This window comes from Nelusetta ayraudi, unplaced genomic scaffold, assembly GCF_046127955.1.
Source record: "Nelusetta ayraudi isolate G7.1 ecotype Tasmania unplaced genomic scaffold, CSIRO-AGI_Nayr_v1 ptg000019l, whole genome shotgun sequence".
NCBI lineage: Eukaryota > Metazoa > Chordata > Actinopteri > Tetraodontiformes > Monacanthidae > Nelusetta > Nelusetta ayraudi.
The window spans coordinates 6,542,501-6,561,070 of NW_027466069.1; the positions used below are offsets into that span (position 1 = coordinate 6,542,501).

Here is an 18,570-nt window from a genome sequence, read left to right on the forward strand (position 1 = left end):
GCACCAGTGTGTCGTGCGTTGTGGGTTCACAGGCAGAGGCGGGGAAAAAAGATGGAGAAGGATTTCAGTGACTCCCTCCGATCTCCCGTAAACGACACGGCGTCTCCGGGCAGGAAGGACGATCGGCACGATAGCCGTCGCCGCCTCGCAGAGCAGGAGGCGAAACCGACCGGCGGCACCCGCTCAGCCGAGGAGAACGGCGGAGGCCAGATAAGATGCTAATGTGGGCCGCACAGGAGGAGAGGAGCCGGGGGCGGAGCTTTCAGAGCGACACGCCAGCTTGGTCACCTCTGCAGCTGCCAGATAAGTCGGCAGGGCCATAAAAGACCATCTCCACGTCCCATTCAGCCAATTAATTCAAGTGCCCTTTCTGGGTTTTTTTATTAACCGTTCACCATGAAATGTCCATGCATCATCATCATCATCATCATCATCATCATCATCATCATCATAATCATGGTGCCTCTGCACCCTCGGCTGGAGACAGAAGGGGAAAAGGGGCACAGAAAACATCTGACTGGACGTTGGCTGCGACTTTAAGCTCAGCAGCCGTTCGGCTACGACAGACGCATGAAGACTGAGGATAAACAAAAGAATTTACTGCAGGAGGTTCGCGGCAAAGTGTCAGAAAGGAGCAGCGCTAGCTCCCGATGCTAGTGCTAGCCAGCAGGCGGCGTCATTGAGGCTGGGGAAACATCTTCATTTGATTTTGGAAAGATATGAGCTGGAAAAAAAAAAAGAGCCACAATCAAAATCAGTGATGTCAGAATTGAATGTGTTTTGTTCCTGCTTATGAAGTGATATCAGGTCAAATTGATACGGTGACATAACATGCGAGAAGCTTCCGAGGCTAATTTAGCAAGCTGTCAAAAGAAGAAGAGCTTATTCTTCGGGGATCCAACACAGTTTGCACGTTTGCTCCTGTTCAGACCCGACTTCAGGTTTCAACGAAGCCGCAGAGATATTTTAGTTTTGAATTTATAAAATTCAAATTACAGTAAATTGTAAGTACACACACAGTAAATTTATTTTTTTTGTTTGTTTTGTTTTTGTTTTTGTTTTTAGGGATTTTCGTGGCTCATGCGTGTCCACATATCAGCGGCGGTTATTTTACGGCTCACTGCTTCCTGCTGGACCACCAGGAGGGCAGAATACAGTACGTGCAGGCTGTTGGCGCTGAGTGACAGACAGGTGGCGCCGAGCCGGACACAGCTGGAGGAGGGCAGAGCGAGTTATTTAAAGCTGCAAATCAATCGTCCAATTTTGATGTGTGTGTGTGTGCGTGTGTGCGTGTGTGTGTGTGTCTATCACACGGCACAGTCACACACACACGAGGTTGAAGCGGCAACGATGCAAAATATGCAGCACATTAAAGCACGGCCCTGGAAAAACAGCTGAGCCTCAAACGAACGGATCCCAGGACCGAGATGGAATATTGGAATATTGGCAGAGGTGGAAAAAAAAACGCCAGAAAGACGGAGGTAATGAGAGGGGGCGCTCTCTGCCAATCAGACAGGCAAAAAATAGCTTTGCCTGTCTGAGGTGGAGATCAAGTGGCTGCGAGACACCGGGCGAAGCCCTGTTTGAGTTCCTCTGGTGCAGAAATCAGAAGAAGTGGGAACGACAGAAAGCCGGTTTGTTTCGCCGCCGGCGTGAGCGAATGAGGCTCCACCGACTATTTATGTAAGTCAGAGTCCGGTCATGTTCACTTCCTGGTTAAAAATGTTGTGTTCTGCCGAGAGGGAAGGCTGGGCAGGCTGGGCTAAATCTAATTTACTTTCTGGTTTGTAGACACATTTTCAGATTTGTTATAAATATATATATATATATATGTATGTATGTAAAACAATGAAGTTGACTCATTCGGTTTAATCTAATTTAAGCAGCGGACTGGATGATGGGTCGCAGGCCATTATTTTTAGTTTCAGCACCATGGACAGCACCAGACGGAGGGCACCTGTCATCTCAGCAATTTTGCGAGCTATAAGTGTTTGTGATACTGCAGGGAGAAAATGGTAAAAAAAAAAAAAAATAAATAAATGCATGTATTTACATCATTTTTTTTCCGTTTCATCGTTCAGCCTCTTCTGCAAGAACACTATCGATTATCAAAAAAAACTGCGTGAGTGGTTGTCAGTGCGATCAGAGTGAAGCTGGCATGCTGTCAGACACACTTGGTTGCGGATCGGCACTTAAAATTGCATACATGGACTTGAAAAGACTCCGCTTCAGTTTTGATGCTACGTCCCTGCGGAGCCAAAGTGCAACAAAAGCTGCTCCGACGCTCTCGGCTGGTGTTTACCGCTGCGATGATTCCCCTAAACAAGAGCAGAAGTGGCGCCAGCAGTCAGCGGGGAACCTCGTTTTTTTTTTTCTCCCTTCCTCCTTCGTAGTTTTATTGCCGCCTCATTTCTTATAAAACCAGACAAAAGGAGGGAATTAAATCTGAGGAGGCCCCGACTGTCTCGCCTGCTCTCGCCTCACCCCGCCTCTTGCATTTGTTTCGTTTTGTTTTTTTTGTTTTTTCGGTTCTCCGCTGTCGCTCTAATTTTTGAGCATGAATCCCACCACCCAGACACACAAGAGAAAGAGAGAGATCATCGCCCTGCAGCGCGACGCAGATTAATAGCGCGCAAGCTAGCCTGCGTGCTATCGATCTCAGGGATCGATGTGCTAATCCACTTGGCTTGCCGGCACTGGAGGAGATGCGGCAGCGTAAGAAAAAAGCAGCAGCAGGACTTCCTGCAGGAAGATAAGCGGCACATTGAAGAAGGCGAGAAGAAGAGGAGAGAGTTTTTTCTTTTTGTTTGTCCAGCTTATTGTGGAGATAATCCTTGGACAAACAGAGAAGAGCATGACAAGCTGTGTTTTATTTTAAAGGAAAATCTTCCTTCAGAAATGTTCTGTTGGACCCACAGTTCTGAACTACCAGTTTGACCCTCAAACCAGGAAGGAAACGCTGTAAAAATCCAGAAACATCTCAGTCTCGGAAAAAGGTGAGGAAGAAACAGGCTGCACTGACTTCCTCCTGCCACCAGGCGGCAAAGAAACAAGCAGAATGGAATAGAAAAGAAATGGAGACGTTATCGTCCCACCACCGCTGCCCCCTAGTGGCGGCAGAGCGACTGAAACAAGAAAAAGACACCACCGACTGGCCGTCATGGTGAATTGGCCCTGAACTTTCCCGCCGCAGTGGCGGAATTAGCCTTGGAAGCTAATGGCGTTCGCTAATCGATTAATCCATTATTTTATTTGTCTGAAAACGGTAAACAAAAAGTGTAAAAGTTAAAAGACAAAAATGTAAATCCAGAAATGACAACAAGAGAATCAAAAGTTCCAAGCAGAACCAAATGTTGGGAAATTAGGGAGACAGAGCTTCGATTCAAGAAAACCGCAACCAAACAAGTTCAGTTAAAGTCGATTAATCAGTTAATCGACTAAGTCACTGCCCTCTACATCCGGGTCGCCCTTTAAAGTCTGACTGCTTCGCCTCTTCCTGGCATCTCGCCTGTCAAACAGACACAGTAGAGGGGAAGATTAAAAAAACAAAAACAATCATCAGTGGGCAGGAGGAGCTGGCAGCTTTAATAGCAGCGAGGAAAAAAAAAATCCAATATCAGAAGAGCCAGAAAAAAACCAAGCAACCGGCTCAGTAAAGCGACAGGGCGAGTCAACAGGAGGGCGGAGTCTGATCAAAGCAAACCGAGCGGCAGGAATCGCTGGATGGTGCCACCGTGTCATTAGGCTGCAGATTGCGCTTTAATGAAAAAAAAGCAAAGGTGTAATAATAAAATCAGCAGGAGGTCTGAGGGATCTGGCCGCCGACCTCCACAAAGCCAAGAGGATCAAAGTGAAAACAAGACAATTTGCTGTCGCTCCAGTTTCCTCCTGTTTACCTCCGCCCGCTGATTTGTCACCCTTTTCTTCTCCTTCACCTCCTCCTACTCTTCCTCTTCCTCCTTCTCCAAATCGATCTTGTGAAGAAGAGCCGCCACCCACAGGGGTCGGTCCCCGTAACAGGAAGTGTCCATTAGAGCGTCGACGGCAACCACATGTGACGTGATTCTGCAGCGCGTGCACGAGTCCAGTAACAGCGCCTCCGTGTGGTCATGTGTGTGTCTGGAATGCTATAAGACACCCTGCGTGCTGTGGGGGGAACCAATGGGTATTTTGTTTGAAACAAAAAGTAGCAATTCTGTTTACAGGCACAATGTCGGCCAATCAGAAGCCCAGGAAATAAAAGCAGGAACCGGCTCAACCGAAACGTGGAAAATTCGGTTCCTTCAGAACGTTGCGCCGGAACATGAAGCTAATAAAATGCCAGTGGCAGAAGATGATGTATGTGGGAGGAAAAAATCCTGAAAAGAAAAACAGAAAGTATTTTTTTTTCCCAGCTCTGGTTGCCATTTGTCGCTTCAGGACATGAAGTTGAACAAACAAAACATTTTTTTATGTCTAAAAGTCTTTTCTGCGTTTGTGCGTACACACACACACAAACTTTTGGGTCCCCGAAGGAGTTCAGCAGAAGTTCTGGTTCCACTGAGTTGAGTGTCTTCTGGATAGTGGACGAAGATTCAAAGTTTCTCCATGAATTTCTTTTCTTTCTTTTTTTTTTGATGGTCCGCAGACACAACCACAGGCTGGTGGACGCCCAAGTTGGCAGTAACAGTTGCGTGTCCACAGCACCTAAACAGTGCAGCAAACTCACAATCATGTGCGTCAGATGCATCTACTCATTCAGACCAGATCTCCCCTGAACTGAGACGTTAAAAGACACGAGCCAAGGTTCGAGCCAAGTCCGAAATCCGACTCGACACAATTAGTGTTGTGTTTTAAGCCTGCCAGGACTCACACCGGGGGGATTGTCGCTGAAACCGAGACGTTCATTTGCATAACGAGACGTCCGGGTCTCACCTTCTCGTCTTGCAGACGAGTGGGAGGAGAAAAAAAAAATGAAGAAAGAAAATTCTAATCAGCGTCGCCCGGCTTGATTGTCAGCCGCGTGAGGCGCAGAGGCGTCAAGGCGGCCTCTGATTGGCTCTTTCTTTCCTTTGACATCTGGGCCAATTGAGCAGCAGTCCTGGCGAAGGAGGAGCGTCGGGGAGCCGACTGCTGCGTGATTGTCTGTTAATCAGGGAGGCTGAAGGGGGGGGGGGCACAGGTGGCGTCCATTGGTGGTGGGGGGAGGAGCTCAGCCAGTGACATTTAACGACTGACTAACAACTAACAGAGCGCTAGTTGTTAGCGGGCTAGCTATTTTTCCAAAATGAGCTCTGCCAGAGCTTTAAAACCTCTTCAGGAGGCCTCGGTGAGGCTTTTTTTTTTTTTCCACACCAGAGATCCGTTTACAGCCGGGTATGCGTTCGCTCCGTTTCAATTCGTCCCACGACTCCGCTCGGTGAGAACAACCCGTGCTCAGCGGGATGTGAGTCACCGGGAAAAGCGGCAGCGGGACGTCCATTAACCCCAAGCAGAGAGAAAGAACATTAAAATGCAAATCGCTTTGATTAAAACATTTCAGTCGCGGTGAGAAATGAGCAGGTAATAAACGTCGCAGGTATTAAGCAAAGGCCCCGAAGGTTAAAACCTCTATTAGGGAACGGTGGCGTCAGTGGTCCTCCGTCACTTCTGCCTTCAAGGCACCATGGTGGAGAGTGAAAAAAATGAAAAGTAAAAAAAAGAAAATAATGGGTGGATGTGAATATTTTTGTTCTGTCCATCCAGTTGTGCAGCAGCAGAAACCAAATTGTTTCTGTTATTATTGGCTGTTGCTCTGATGTGCAGTTTGTTGCACCGATCAGGACATTGTCGTCAGGCGTAACCAGTAGGCGGCGGCAAAAACCCTCCCAGGACTCTTCGCTAGCTAAAGTAAAAAAAAAAATCATAATAATACACGTCGATGTGATGAAACTTTCTGGTGTTTTTAATGAATGATTTATTTACTTTGCTCAGCTTACAGTGATTTATTTTGTCATTTTTATCTCGAGAAATCAAATGACTCCAAAAATGTAGTTTACGTGAATCGTCTCCGGTTTCCAAACATCCGCCTTGAGATAATGGAGAAAGACGTCTGTGTTGCAGAGTCGCAGCTGTCGACGAGTTTCGTTAATGGATTATCTTAATGATTATTTAAACGGGCAAAAATGAATTGTAAAAACATTGTGAAAAAAATCATCTTAAAACGATGAACACCTTATCCTTCATTCCAGAGCCGGCTTAAACCGCAACTGCAAAAAGTATCACATGCATCACAACAAGGGTCCATGCGAAACACTGCAGTCAATTGATTCCACTCGATTCATCGATTAATGGATTCAACTCTACTGCGCTGCAGCACGAAGGCGGCTGACAAGCGTGACAGGGTCCCGGCGGGGTTGAAAATTCCCTGATTGAAGTTGCATGCGCGGCCCAAAACCGCAACACCTCGCGGTGTAAATGACCTGCAAACGTCGGCGTGTTGAGTTTGCGGCCGACGGCGCTGGAAAGCCCTCAGTCGGAAAAGTGCAGATGGTCTCAGTTACGACGGAGCTTCGCAGCAAAACAGCAGAGCCAAACCTTCGACTGGTCCTCTTCCCACCGCGCTGCAGTCACTTTGAAGCCCACACATATGCTCACACGCACACAGGCGGAAAAACCTGCATTCAGTGGGAATCAGTGGCGGCTCACACAGGAGGAGCTGAGGGAGAGCGAGGGATGGGCGAGAAAAAGGAAGAGAAGAAGAAGAAAAGCCGAGCGCATTAAACCTGACGGGGAGCTTTGAATCGAACATCATATCGCTGGCTGACAGGGTGGCGTGCGTGTGTGTGTGTGTGTGTGTGTGTGTGTGTGTGTGTGTGCGTGCACGTGCATGGCCTGGTGAGTGAGTGGTTGGACGGTCCCGTTGGCTCCGCTTCACACATTAAAGTCTAAAGTCGGAAGAAGAGGCGCTTCCATTCAGCTGCGAGCGGTTGCGGACAGTCGGTAATCCCCTTAAAGTTAAATACCGACGACGACAACCCACACACACACACACGCACAAACACACACACACACACACACACACACAATGTAAACACGGCTCTCGGATGGCAGCGGCCTATTAAAACCCTCTCATGGTTTCTCCTGCCCATCCAACCGTGAGCCGCGAAATTACCTTCGCACTTTGACTGCGTGTGTACGTGTGCATGTATGTGTGTGTGTGTGCACATGGGTTCTGAATGCAAACACGACAGAGGAGCATCTGGACCAGCAGAAACGTCCTCTCCCACCTGATCCACCAGATGCTGCTGCTGTTTCAAACCGCGACGCCCTTCGACGACGGGGACAAATATTTTTTTAGAATATTCGATGAAATCAGCAACCTCGATGCTGACAACTGTCTCGACCATCGGAGCGCTAACGATGACGAGGCGCAGCTGATGGATTCTGTCTGATCCGACGCTGGGTTGCCACACATGGAACATCCTTCATCTCATCACAGGACTCTTTGGAGTTGAGGTCCATTGATCGCTGGTTTTATCCGCTTCTTTTTCTTCAACGTTTTGAACTTGAAGACGAATCAACATCCTGAACTCTGAACATTGATGGGGGGTTTATGCATAGTCTTCATTAAAAGAATCAGAATCAGAATCCCTGGACAAACTCTGCTGCTGCCTCTGCAGATGCTGCTGCTGCTGCTCCATGATTCAAGGCCTCGCAGTAACAAAGTGCTGCTGCGAGGCTGAAACGACGGCGCCATCACTCAGCGTTTACGGTCACTCATGTTCGCTCGTTCTTCCTCCCATCACCGTTAATATTTAACAAGCAGCTTACAACCCAAGCTGATCCTGTTCAACCGCCGAGCCCTAAACCCCTGCTGGCCGACGCAGCCATTACATCATCATCTTTACCACCGTCATTATCATCGTCATCATAGTCTTCATCATCATCATCATCATCTAATGCTGGATCTGCATCATAAAATAACAAATAATAGTGGCCAGTCAGCCTGGACACGGAATCCTTTCAGCTTCTCTCTGGAAATCAGCCCTCGGTGATGTCACAAAAGGCCCCAATACCTTTCCCTGGGTCAGTAGACAAACCTGCAGCCAGGTGTTGGCTCCACCCCCACCCAGACCCCCGCTTGCCCATTTCTCCACTTCTTCCAACGTGGAAGGTCAAAACACAAAGCATCTGTTTTAGCAGGAGCCTGCAAACATGGGGCTAATATTCAGCCAGTCCACACTGGTCCATCCCACTGTGACATCATCAACAGGTGACCAGTCCAACATCAACACTGCTGCCCTGACAGGCGAGAGGTTTTGCAACGTCTTCGGCAAAACAAACCAACAAACAACAAAAAGCCCACAACACAGCGGTAAACTACTGTCCCGCAGATTGACACTCTGCTGCCACCTTTTGGCCTCAGCCCAAGAAAAACTTTGACAGGATTTATCTCTTTCAAAATCCTCGAAAATCTATTATTCTTTTTTTTTTCCTCCCATCCGCACCAAATCCCTGGCACAAGGCAGGACATGATTTATAATCCTGAGCTGGACGTCTGGTGGTTTGACACTCTTGACACTTCAGGGATCCGTCCGTCTGGAAAGATCCCGCTTGTCATCTCACCGACACGGCGGCGGCGGCGGCCACATTAAAATCAGGCTGAGCGGCGCTTCAGGAGGGACTCGGCTCTGACACCGAGCGGCTCCCGCTTGGAAAGCAACCGTAATAACAATAATAACAACAGGGGCCAATTAGAGTTTGTCGTTTTGCAGCCCAGTTATGGTTCTGGCTCTGATTCTGGTTCTGTCGGGGTGCAGCAGAAACCGGCAGCACTGCTGCAAGACCGCAAACTCAAAAACCTCAAACCGCCGAGGTTTGTAGCTTTTGTAGGCTTATGTTTAATGCAGCAACATTTCAAGGCAGTGCGAAAAAAGGCCCCGGGTGACTGTGTGTGTGTGTGTCTCAGCTGCAGCAGTGCCACAGTGTGTTTTCCATCGCGCATCGTGTCATATGTTCCAACCTGAATGAGTCCTAATCTCCTCTATATTTGGGCCGGATTATTGAGAAGCAGCAGATCGTTGTCGTTGTCTGACACGGTGCTAACAGCCCAATCAGATTCCTCCCTCAGCGAGGAAGAGCATGAGGATGGTGGATGTTGCTTCAGTTTGTTGGTTATTATTCCGGCCAACTGGATGGCTGAGCGGGGACATAATTACTTTGAGAGCTTTTCTACCTTTCATCGGCCTGCATTTGAGCATCGCGTTAATTAGCCAAAAAGCAAAGAAAACAACACAAAAAAAAAAAAAAAAAAAAAATAGCAGGAGACAAATAACAGAGGCGGTTAGCGGCGGCGCCGATGATTACTGTGTTTTTAAAACTCAGGGAGTCCTCAGACATTTGACCACATCGGTAAACAACACGGCGGCCGTGAATTAGCACGCGAGCTCCCGCTGTTTTAGCTTCGTCCTTTTCCGCACCACTTCACCGGCAACCATTTATTTCAGATTTTTGCATTCACATAAAAAAAAAATTAAAAAAAAAAGATTTAAAAAGGTTTTGCTCAACACTTTATGGAAACAGCACAGAGTTTGTTTCGGCGCCCAGGAGAAAAATGACTAATAGTCGAATCCCTCAACGAAAACATCAGCGCAAACAAAGGAGTCAGTGACTGCAGGTGGGCAGCAGGCGGCCTCACTGGTTAAAAAGGGGCTCCTGTTTTTTCCCATCTCATGACAAATGACCTGACAAACAGAAGTGCAAATGAGGCCAGCAAAGTTGCAGAACTACTTCTGTTAGCGAGGCTAATTATTATTTTAGAAATTAGAATAATAAAAAGGAAGAATTCATGAATTTTTTTATTGTGTTTTTCCTGATATTTTTTAATTATCTGTACTTTATTATCTATTATGATTATTCTGTTTGTGTCGTAGTTTTTTCTGCAATTTGGTTTTCTAATGTGCACCATAATTAAAGGTGACCTTGACCTTGTTTTTCCCAATTAAAGTCGTGCCTGCAGTGCTGGTTGTGCTGTTGTTGAACACAGTCGTGATGATCACACCAGAGTAATAACAATGAACGATGCCGTCGCCTGATGGCGGCCAATCAGGAGCAGCCCAGCTCGGTGAGGCGGTGAGAACTGGTGGACTCACCCTGGTCCAGGTCGTACTCCTCCATGGTGCTGACGAAGTGCGGTCTGGAGTAGAAGTTGTGTGGCCCCGGCTGCTGGAGGCCCCCCAGGCTGAAGAGGCTCCGCTGGCTGCCGGCGCAGCAGGCGAAGGCCCTGCGGCTGGGGATGCAGGGGTAGCGCGTCCAGCTGCGCGTCTCCAGATCGAAGGCCTCCAGCGCCGTCACGGGCATCTTCCCCTGGCGGCCACCTGCAGGGGGAGCAGCAGCGGCTGTGAGAGCGAGCCTGGGAACCGTCTGTTAACGCTTGTGGAGACTCAGCTACTTTTTAAAAAAAAAAAGTCGATGCAGGCATGCAGACCTGCACAGGGAAGGAATTAAAACTGTGGGCCTGCAACAGAGCCTTGCAGCAGGGTGCTCCTCTTCCCCAGTAGGGGAGGGGGAGAACGGGGGCGGGGCGTGGGGGGAAGGTCCTACATGTTGTTTATTCGCCTTAACAAATCATAACCTCACCTTGAAAGAAAGGCGAAGCCGTGAGGGAAGAGCGGCGAGAATATGAATGAGGAGGAAAATTGAAGGTGGCTGAGTGATTTCTGGGAGTTTTGTCGGGGGGGGGAAACGACTCAGTCAGACTGGAAGGAAGGAAAAAATGATATGTGTGGAGGGGAAAGAGGGAGGAAAGACGAGAAGAGAGAGACGCGAGTCAGACCGACGCGGAGGCGGCGAGGAGACAGTGGAGCAGGTCAGTCGGAGCAGGTGGGTGAGTGAAGGAGGAGAGGAGGAGCAGCAGCAGCTTCGGGACGGAGGGGAGGGACAACCAGGACGTCAGAGCCTGACTGCAGCGTGCACGTTCAGGTGCAGTAGGGCAGCAGCTGGACCAGTAGAGCTGCAGTGGAGCCGCAGCTGGACCAGTGGAGCTGCAGTGGAGCCGCAGCTGGACCAGTGGAGCTGCGGTGGAGATGCAGCTGGACCAGTGCACTGGTATTGGTGCTGCAGTGAAGCTGCAGCTGGACCAGTGGAGCTGCAGTGGAGCTGCAGCTGGACCAGTGCACTGGTATTGGTGCTGCAGTGAAGCTGCAGCTGGACCAGTAGAGCTGCAGTGGAGCTGCAGCTGGACCAGTGCACTGGTATTGGTGCTGCAGTGAAGCTGCAGCTGGACCAGTAGAGCTGCAGTGGAGCTGCAGTGGAGCTGCAGCTGGACCAGTAGAGCTGCAGTGAAGCTGCAGTGGAGCTGCAGCTGGACCAGTAGAGCTGCAGTGAAGCTGCAGTGGAGCTGCAGCTGGACCAGTAGAGCTGCAGTGAAGCTGCAGTGAAGCTGCAGTGAAGCTGCAGTGGAGCTGCAGCTGGACCAGTGCACTGGTATTGGTGCTGCAGTGAAGCTGCAGCTGGACCAGTGGAGCTGCAGTGAAGCTGCAGCTGGACCAGTAGAGCTGCAGTGAAGCTGCAGCTGGACCAGTAGAGCTGCAGTGAAGCTGCAGTGAAGCTGCAGTGGAGCTGCAGCTGGACCAGTGGAGCTGCGGCTCCAGTTCCTGGTAGCTCCACTTCTCCAGCTACAGCTGCAGCAACTGGACCAGTGAACTGGAAACCAGATATCTGGACTCGTCAGTCAGTCCGTCATAGCTCGACGCTCTCGGCTGCTGGTCTCGGCGTCGACCTCTGACCTCGACGTTTCAGCCGAGTCCTCGATGCAAAGACGCAGAGTTGTGCGACACTGGGGACGGCTCGAGAGAGAGAGTGTACAGACTGAATTTAAAACAAGCGTTTGAGGCTCAAGGTTTTTCTTTATATTCTATTTTTTTTTTTTTTTTTTTTTTTTTTATCCGTCTGATGAAACTCGGACGAAAACACTGATGTGGAAATAACCGAAGCTGCAGCTGCCGGCAGCGAAGTAACAGCGACTGGAGCCGAATGTCAAGTGTGTTTTTGTGCACTGCTCTTGCTGTGCAAAAAAAAAAGAAAAAGATATGTTGTCCCTCACGCGGATTAAAAACTTATGCAAACAGATTTTTCCAGCTAAGCAGCGGGGAAGTCCTGCTGAGTTGGCCGCGGCGGCGGCGGCGGCGGCTACTTCTGTAGCAGCAGCTTGTGTGGAGAATCTGGTGACAACAAACATTCAGAAGAAATCGTCTTTTTCTTTTAAAAAAAAAGTTTTCTTACTCTTTCAAGCTGTTCAGAGGCTCAAAATGACGTCATCTCTGTGAAAAATTAAAGCGCTCTGAGGCCTTTTTAAATTTTTTAATATTTTTGTAAAAAGAAAGTCCTGGAGAGTTCAGCAGCTGCTGAGAGCGGCCAGGTCGTCTGGAGGAGAAGCACAGAAGACCTGTGAGCCGTAAACTGGAGAAAATGTGAAAGAGCCGGGAGGAAATTTTAGAGCAAGAGAACGAGAGAGGGAGAGAGAGAGAGAGAGAGAGAGGACTCACCCATCAGGTAGATTTTGTTGCCCCGGACGAAGGGCGTGGCTCCGTACCGCGGCGTCGGCATGGAGCTCAGAGGCTGCCACTCGTCCCGCTCAGCCTCATAGACCCGGATCAGAGCCTGAGGCGTCGTGTCGGGCCCCATCCCCCCGAAGGCGTAGACCCTCCCGTCTGTAGCGGAGAGAGACAGAGATGGAGAGACGGAGAGAGAGAGATCAGTAAAAATGTTTTTGCCGAGAACCTCTTTGTTCCTTCTCGACTCTCCACAAACTGCCCAGACACAATTTCCCTGGAAATAAAGCCCTTTGTGACGTCACAAAGGGCTCTGCCCACTGATACTGCTCCCTCCCCCGACTTACACACACGCAGAACGGATGTTTTTGCGCTTCATCTTGCTGTAATTTGCACGTCCAGTGCACCGTTGCTAACGGCTACAGCTGGAAAAGCCAATCTTGGCTGTAAAGACCGGGCTAAATATGCCAGAGGGTTTTTTTTTGTTGTTGCTGTTGTTAAAGGGATGATAAATTGTGCAAAACTGCTTCAACTTCACCCAGGATGAAAGATAAAGATCTGAACATGTGTTTGATGCTGAGCCATTTGCATAACTTTGTTCAAGTCCTTGACCCCTTGGACTCACTCAACTCACTTTCTCTCTTACACACACACACACACACACACACACACACACACACACACACACACACACACACACGCACACACGCGCGCGCGTGCAGGCGTGCTGCTGCAGAATCATTAACATTATGCAGAGCTACAGGAAAGAAAAAAAGATGCTGAGCGAGCGAACGGTGTCCCTGCAGCAGCGAGGAACAAAAGAAAAAAAACGGTCAGGAAGTGAGAGAGGATGGTTAAGAGACGGTTTAAGGATTAACAGCCAACCAGAGTCACCGACAGAGAGAGGGAGAGAGAGAGAGGGAGAGAGAGAGTGAGGGGTGAGAGTCTGGACGTCGGAGCTGCGAATAAATCTGTTGCCGCTGCTGCTGTGCATAAAACTAATGACGCAGCAAGGACGGCGCGGTCGCATCAAGCGCGAGGGGACGACGTCCGGGCGGTGAAACGGACACGGAAACAGACACTCACGTGCATACACACACACACACACACACACACACACTTTGAGATGCAAAGCCGCTGTTTGACTCCTCCCCCCAGGATAATACTGAGTACTTTTACAGCTCTTAATTATCACAACATAGATAATTGTACACACACGCACACACAGTCATAATGAACATCTTCCGCATTTACAAGATTCTTACTGTTGCATTTTTTTTGTAAACAAACAGTTTACATTGGAGAAGCCGATTATGGGCTAGCTGGCTAGCTGGCTAGCTGGCCAACACCGTGACGTGCAGTGGAAGAGCCTGAAAACATCGAACTGAGTCCTTTTTCAATCAGTTCCCGGCCGAGTTTTAAACTCTCACCAAGAGACTTTTGATTGAAAACCTTTTTGCCTCCCTCCTCATTCCGCTCCGCGCTGATCAGAGCCGGCCGGGCCGGCTTTTGCGCTCAACACAGAATCTCCTCTTTTTCTCAGGTATTTCCAAAACTATAATGAGTCAAAAGCGCTCCGTCTCGTTTGCCCTCTTTCCTCGCGGCAAGAAACACCAGCAGACAATTTTACTTTCTTTCTCTTTTTTTTTTGAACGTTCAAGGGCAAGAAGTTGAAACACATTTGGAGCGGAGTGACGACTGCAGAGAAAATCTGTCAAACACAAAGGACGGCAGCGTGGCAACAGCGAGGAGGAGGGGAAGACAAAATTAATTACATTCTGCAGGAGGAGGAGGAGGAGGAGGAGGATCGAGTGTGCAAAAAAACCCCAACAACACACAAACAACGAACCGGTTGTTGTGTATCTGTTGCTGCAGACGAGTTTTTCTGGGCGGGAAGTGAAACAGCCGTCGGAAAAACTTCAATCAGACCAAATTGCCGTCAACCACAGGGCAGCACATCTGAAGATGCTGAAGTCTCCACTTGAAGTTCAAGTCGATGCAGTTTCTGGCAAACTGTCGGCAACAAAGTTGCTGAGTCGCTGCACCAATCAGCTGTCAGTCGGATCCCGTCCCAGCGAACCAATCACCATCACCCCGCCCTCCCCCAGGTCCCCTTACTGTCACAAGGCCCTCACTGATTTGTTTGTTTTTTGTGTTCTGTGTTTTTGTTTTTTTTTTCCACCCAAGGTCACGTCAGCGGAGCAGCTTCTCGAACGCTTGTATGGGACGGTGAAAATCTCCCGTCAATAAAAAGTCTGTTAGCCACAGGAGGGACGAGGCTAACACAGACAGAGGAGCCTGGAGTTCACTCAGAGTTTTATGAAAAGCCAATAAAAAAAAAAAAAAAAGGCAGACGTGGAAAAAATATATATAGGTTTTATTTCAGGGAACTTTACTGCTTACTCAGAAATATTGAGCGCCGATCAAACAGGCTGAACGACTGACAATTCTCCTTTTTAGTTCCTTCTAAAAAAAAAAAAAAAATTTACAGGTTTTTCTGTTCGTTGTATTTTCCCCAAAATTCTGAAAATGCTGAGCAGCATAACCAACAGCAGCCGAGTTTCCGTGCAGCTGCTGTGAAGAGTTTCATATTAAAGCAGCGACAGGCAACGTCCTTCGACCACTAGAGGGCGTAGTTCTGTGCCAAACGCCTCCAGTGTGGCAGCGCTGAACCTCTAGCCAAGGGGTGGGTAAACTTTTTGACTGGTGGGGCCACAATGGGTTCTAAAATTTCAGTTTTTCTTTTTCAGTTCAGGCTTTACCCATTTTCTCATGGACGACGCTAACGATGTTAGCGTCGTCCACCTGAGTGTTGTCTCACCTGCTGCTGTGGCTCACACCTGCTGCTGCCGACACACAAAACCACCTCTGAAATGACAAATTGTCTCTTTAAACGGCCATCAGCGCTCAGCACCAGCGGACACATTCTGCATGATTTGTTTCTGTCCTCCAAAGTGTTTTATTCCACAAGGACCGAAACTGCTTAACAATTTCCATTGTTTTGTTTTCTTTTGTTTTCTTTTGTTATTTTAGTAGTTTTTTTTTTCTCCTACTCGGCTGCCAAAATTACAGTGAACTGGAAAATTGAAGTGACAAGACAATTTTGCTTTGTGTTGCCCATTTGCTGTTGTTTTGTTAGTTTGTTGTTTGTTGTTATTTGTTTTTTCAATTTTAAATGGAATTTTAACCAATGTTAACACTGACAAATCAAAATAAGAGATTCAAACACAAGAGTCACTATCAGCCAATCAGAACCTGTGTGTGTGTGGGTGTGTGTGTGTGTGTGTGTGTGTGTGTGTGTGTGTGTGTGTGTGTGTGTGTGTGTTTGTAATGGTCATTTGGCCACCGTCGATTCAATCTCACGCACGTCGCTGTAATTGCAGTGACGCTCTAATCCGATTTTTTTTTTCTTTTCCTCTGCTCGTCGTCGCCACCACTGGCGACTCCATGGCAACGACGGCGGAACCTGGAGGACGTTATTATGGGGTGTCTCTCCGGGGCCAAGCACTGAGTCACCGCCGCAGAAACACGGCTCGCAGCGTCTGAAAACACTGACGCACACGTCTGCAAACGAAAAGGAAACACACACACACACACACACACACACACACACACACACACACATACAGCCAACACACACAGACTAGAGCCTGCAGGCTGTCAGACAATCTATTTCTGATATTTTGCGACACTCTGGGCTGATGTCTCTGATCCAGCGAGTGAAGAAGTGAATCAGTTCCGAGTCTTTTCAATATTTGCACTTGTTTGCGGCACAGCAGTCGTCTGTAGTTCTACACGAGACGTCTGTCGACTCTCAGCAGCTGCTCAAATCCCCAGTGCTGCTTTCAAAGATCTTTTTTTTTTAATAATGTTTATTTGTCTGTTTAAAAAGCTTCAGCATGTTTTGATTTGTGCTGTGACGGTGTGTTTTTGCGCCTCAGAACAGCTTGAAAGCGCAAGAATTGTGTCTTTCTTTCCTCGAGAATTTTTTTTGTCAAATGCGATGAATTTGCCGTCACCAAAACCCGACACGCGCGCAAAACAAACACGATGCACTGTGGCTGGAGAAGTAGAGTGCAGACGACTCATGATGATGATGATGATGAACAGAACTACTGGATTAGTCGTTGTGGTGGGTGGAGCCCCCCCCGAATGACCTTTTAAAAGAGAGCCGCACTTCTTCTAATGAACGTCCGGGGTTCTGAGATCAACTGGCTCTTCCAGCAGCTGTTTGTTTGCCACAGCCACTACACCGCCGCAAGCAGCTTGTTGTTGTTTGTTGTTTCTTTCCTAATTTATTTCATTCTTGGGTTCACTGACCTTTTTTTTTTTTTAACGTTTGGCATGTATTTCAAACTCGCCGTCACGTGAAAAACGCACATTGACATACAATTGTCTCCGTTATTAAGTTACACAATCCCAAGCAAAAGTGGGAGGAGGTAGGTGGAGGTGGAGGGGAGGGGAAGGACAGGGAGAGGTCAATCGATGGTCGAGGTCAATCGATGGGTGAGTCAAATGCACCGATTGAAGGCCGCCAACAGGGAGAAACAACATCACAGCGGATTTACCGCCGTCAAAGGGGGGGGGGAGAGAGAAAAAAACAAAACGTCGGGTTGAAAAGCGTCACGCTGAGCTCGGCACAGCGGACGACACTTCTCAGAACCTCAGAGTTTGGAAATCCAACCTGGAAATCCATAAACACCAGCTGTCGGTGATACTCGGGAGGGGAATAACCAGAACGGGGGGTTTCTGTGAAAACCTGGCAACCCACGGCGGCAAAGGTGGGCCGAGTGCGAGTAAAGTGTGAACCAATCAGAAGTGGAAAAAGTCTTCAGCTCTTCTCTCATTCTCTCCTGCTCTTCACTGATTGGTCTGATTGACTCGTTAACACTCCCGAACAACTCAGACGAGCTCTTTTCAAGACGGATGTGTGAGAGAGCGCCACCCAGTGTGGCCTCTGCGATCCGCAGTCGCATCTCCAGCGAGTTCCTGAGTGCGATTGTGTGGAGATGTTGTGGCTGCGCCGCAGCCGTAATTACACAAGCGCTGCGGCGGTAGTTGTGTAATTGAGCAGCTCCGAGTCCCCGCAGGAGAACGGCAGCAGCAGATACCGTCGACACATTTCAAAATAAAACGCTGTTTCCTGCTTCTACGCTGCTCCCGAAATAAACCAAAAGCCTCCCGAGGCATCAATTATGTGAACCAACCGCACGCACGCACGCAGGCACGCACGCGCATACGCAAGCACAAAGTGCTGGGGCTGAGTGTGTGAACGAAGGGTTACGTTGTTAGCGAGCCATCAAAGGGCTGCAGCGGAGCGTGGGCGGAGCTAAAGGTCAGGCTTCCGTCCAAAAATAGTGGCGCCTGCCTGGTGCAACAGATTGCAGCAGCAGCAGCAGCAACAACAACAGCACCAGCAGCAGCAACAGCAGCAGCAGCAGCAGCAGCAGCAGAGGGAACGAAGATCCCAAACACTGAGAAACAACTGAAAAAAAACATGTTTTTTTTTTTTTAAAGCTGCAATTTGCCGCCTCCTGCCAGATAAATCATCTCTCTCTCTCTCTCTCTCCTTCTCTCTCTCTCTCTCTCTCTCTCTCTCTCTCTCTCTCTCAGCCACCATCACATTTTGGTTTTGTACGTCATTGTCTCTTGCAGATGTTTCATCTCCCTGATTGCCGGGGTTAATTTCCGCCGCAATTTTCTTTTCTTTTCTCCCCTTTCTCAATAATTAACATTTCCACTCCGTCTTCCTGGATTAGTTTCTCATCTCTCAACGCCCGAAAAAAAAAAAAAAAACACTCCGTCTCTCGGCTTCTCTTGCATCCAGACGTACCACGTTTTAGATGGATGAATTTATATTCACACTTTCAGAAACCGGCTGAGTGGGCGTGTATTTTTTATTTTCCTCTCAGAAAAATCACCACTGAAATATGTAAACAAGCAACAGCTCATCGGCATTTTGGCGCAAAGGAAATAAAAAAAGATTGGTTTCTCCTCAGAGTGAGAGCACTCGTCTCCCTCTCCAGCAGCTTCCTGCTAGATTGGACCTGATCTGGAG

At 48.5% G+C, this 18,570-nt stretch overlaps 1 protein-coding gene across 1 annotated transcript in view; it reads right to left on the reverse strand.

Annotated features, from left to right (window-relative positions):
- The window catches only part of klhdc8b (kelch domain containing 8B), a 55,881-nt gene that overhangs the window by 7,911 nt on the left and 29,400 nt on the right, over positions 1–18,570 (reverse strand). The window contains exons 2-3 of the mRNA XM_076026647.1: positions 12,507–12,671; positions 10,113–10,337 (exon numbers count right to left, since the gene is read on the reverse strand). Of these exons, the coding sequence (XP_075882762.1) occupies positions 10,113–10,337; positions 12,507–12,671 (390 nt within the window). The remainder of the gene's footprint in view (positions 1–10,112; positions 10,338–12,506; positions 12,672–18,570) is intronic.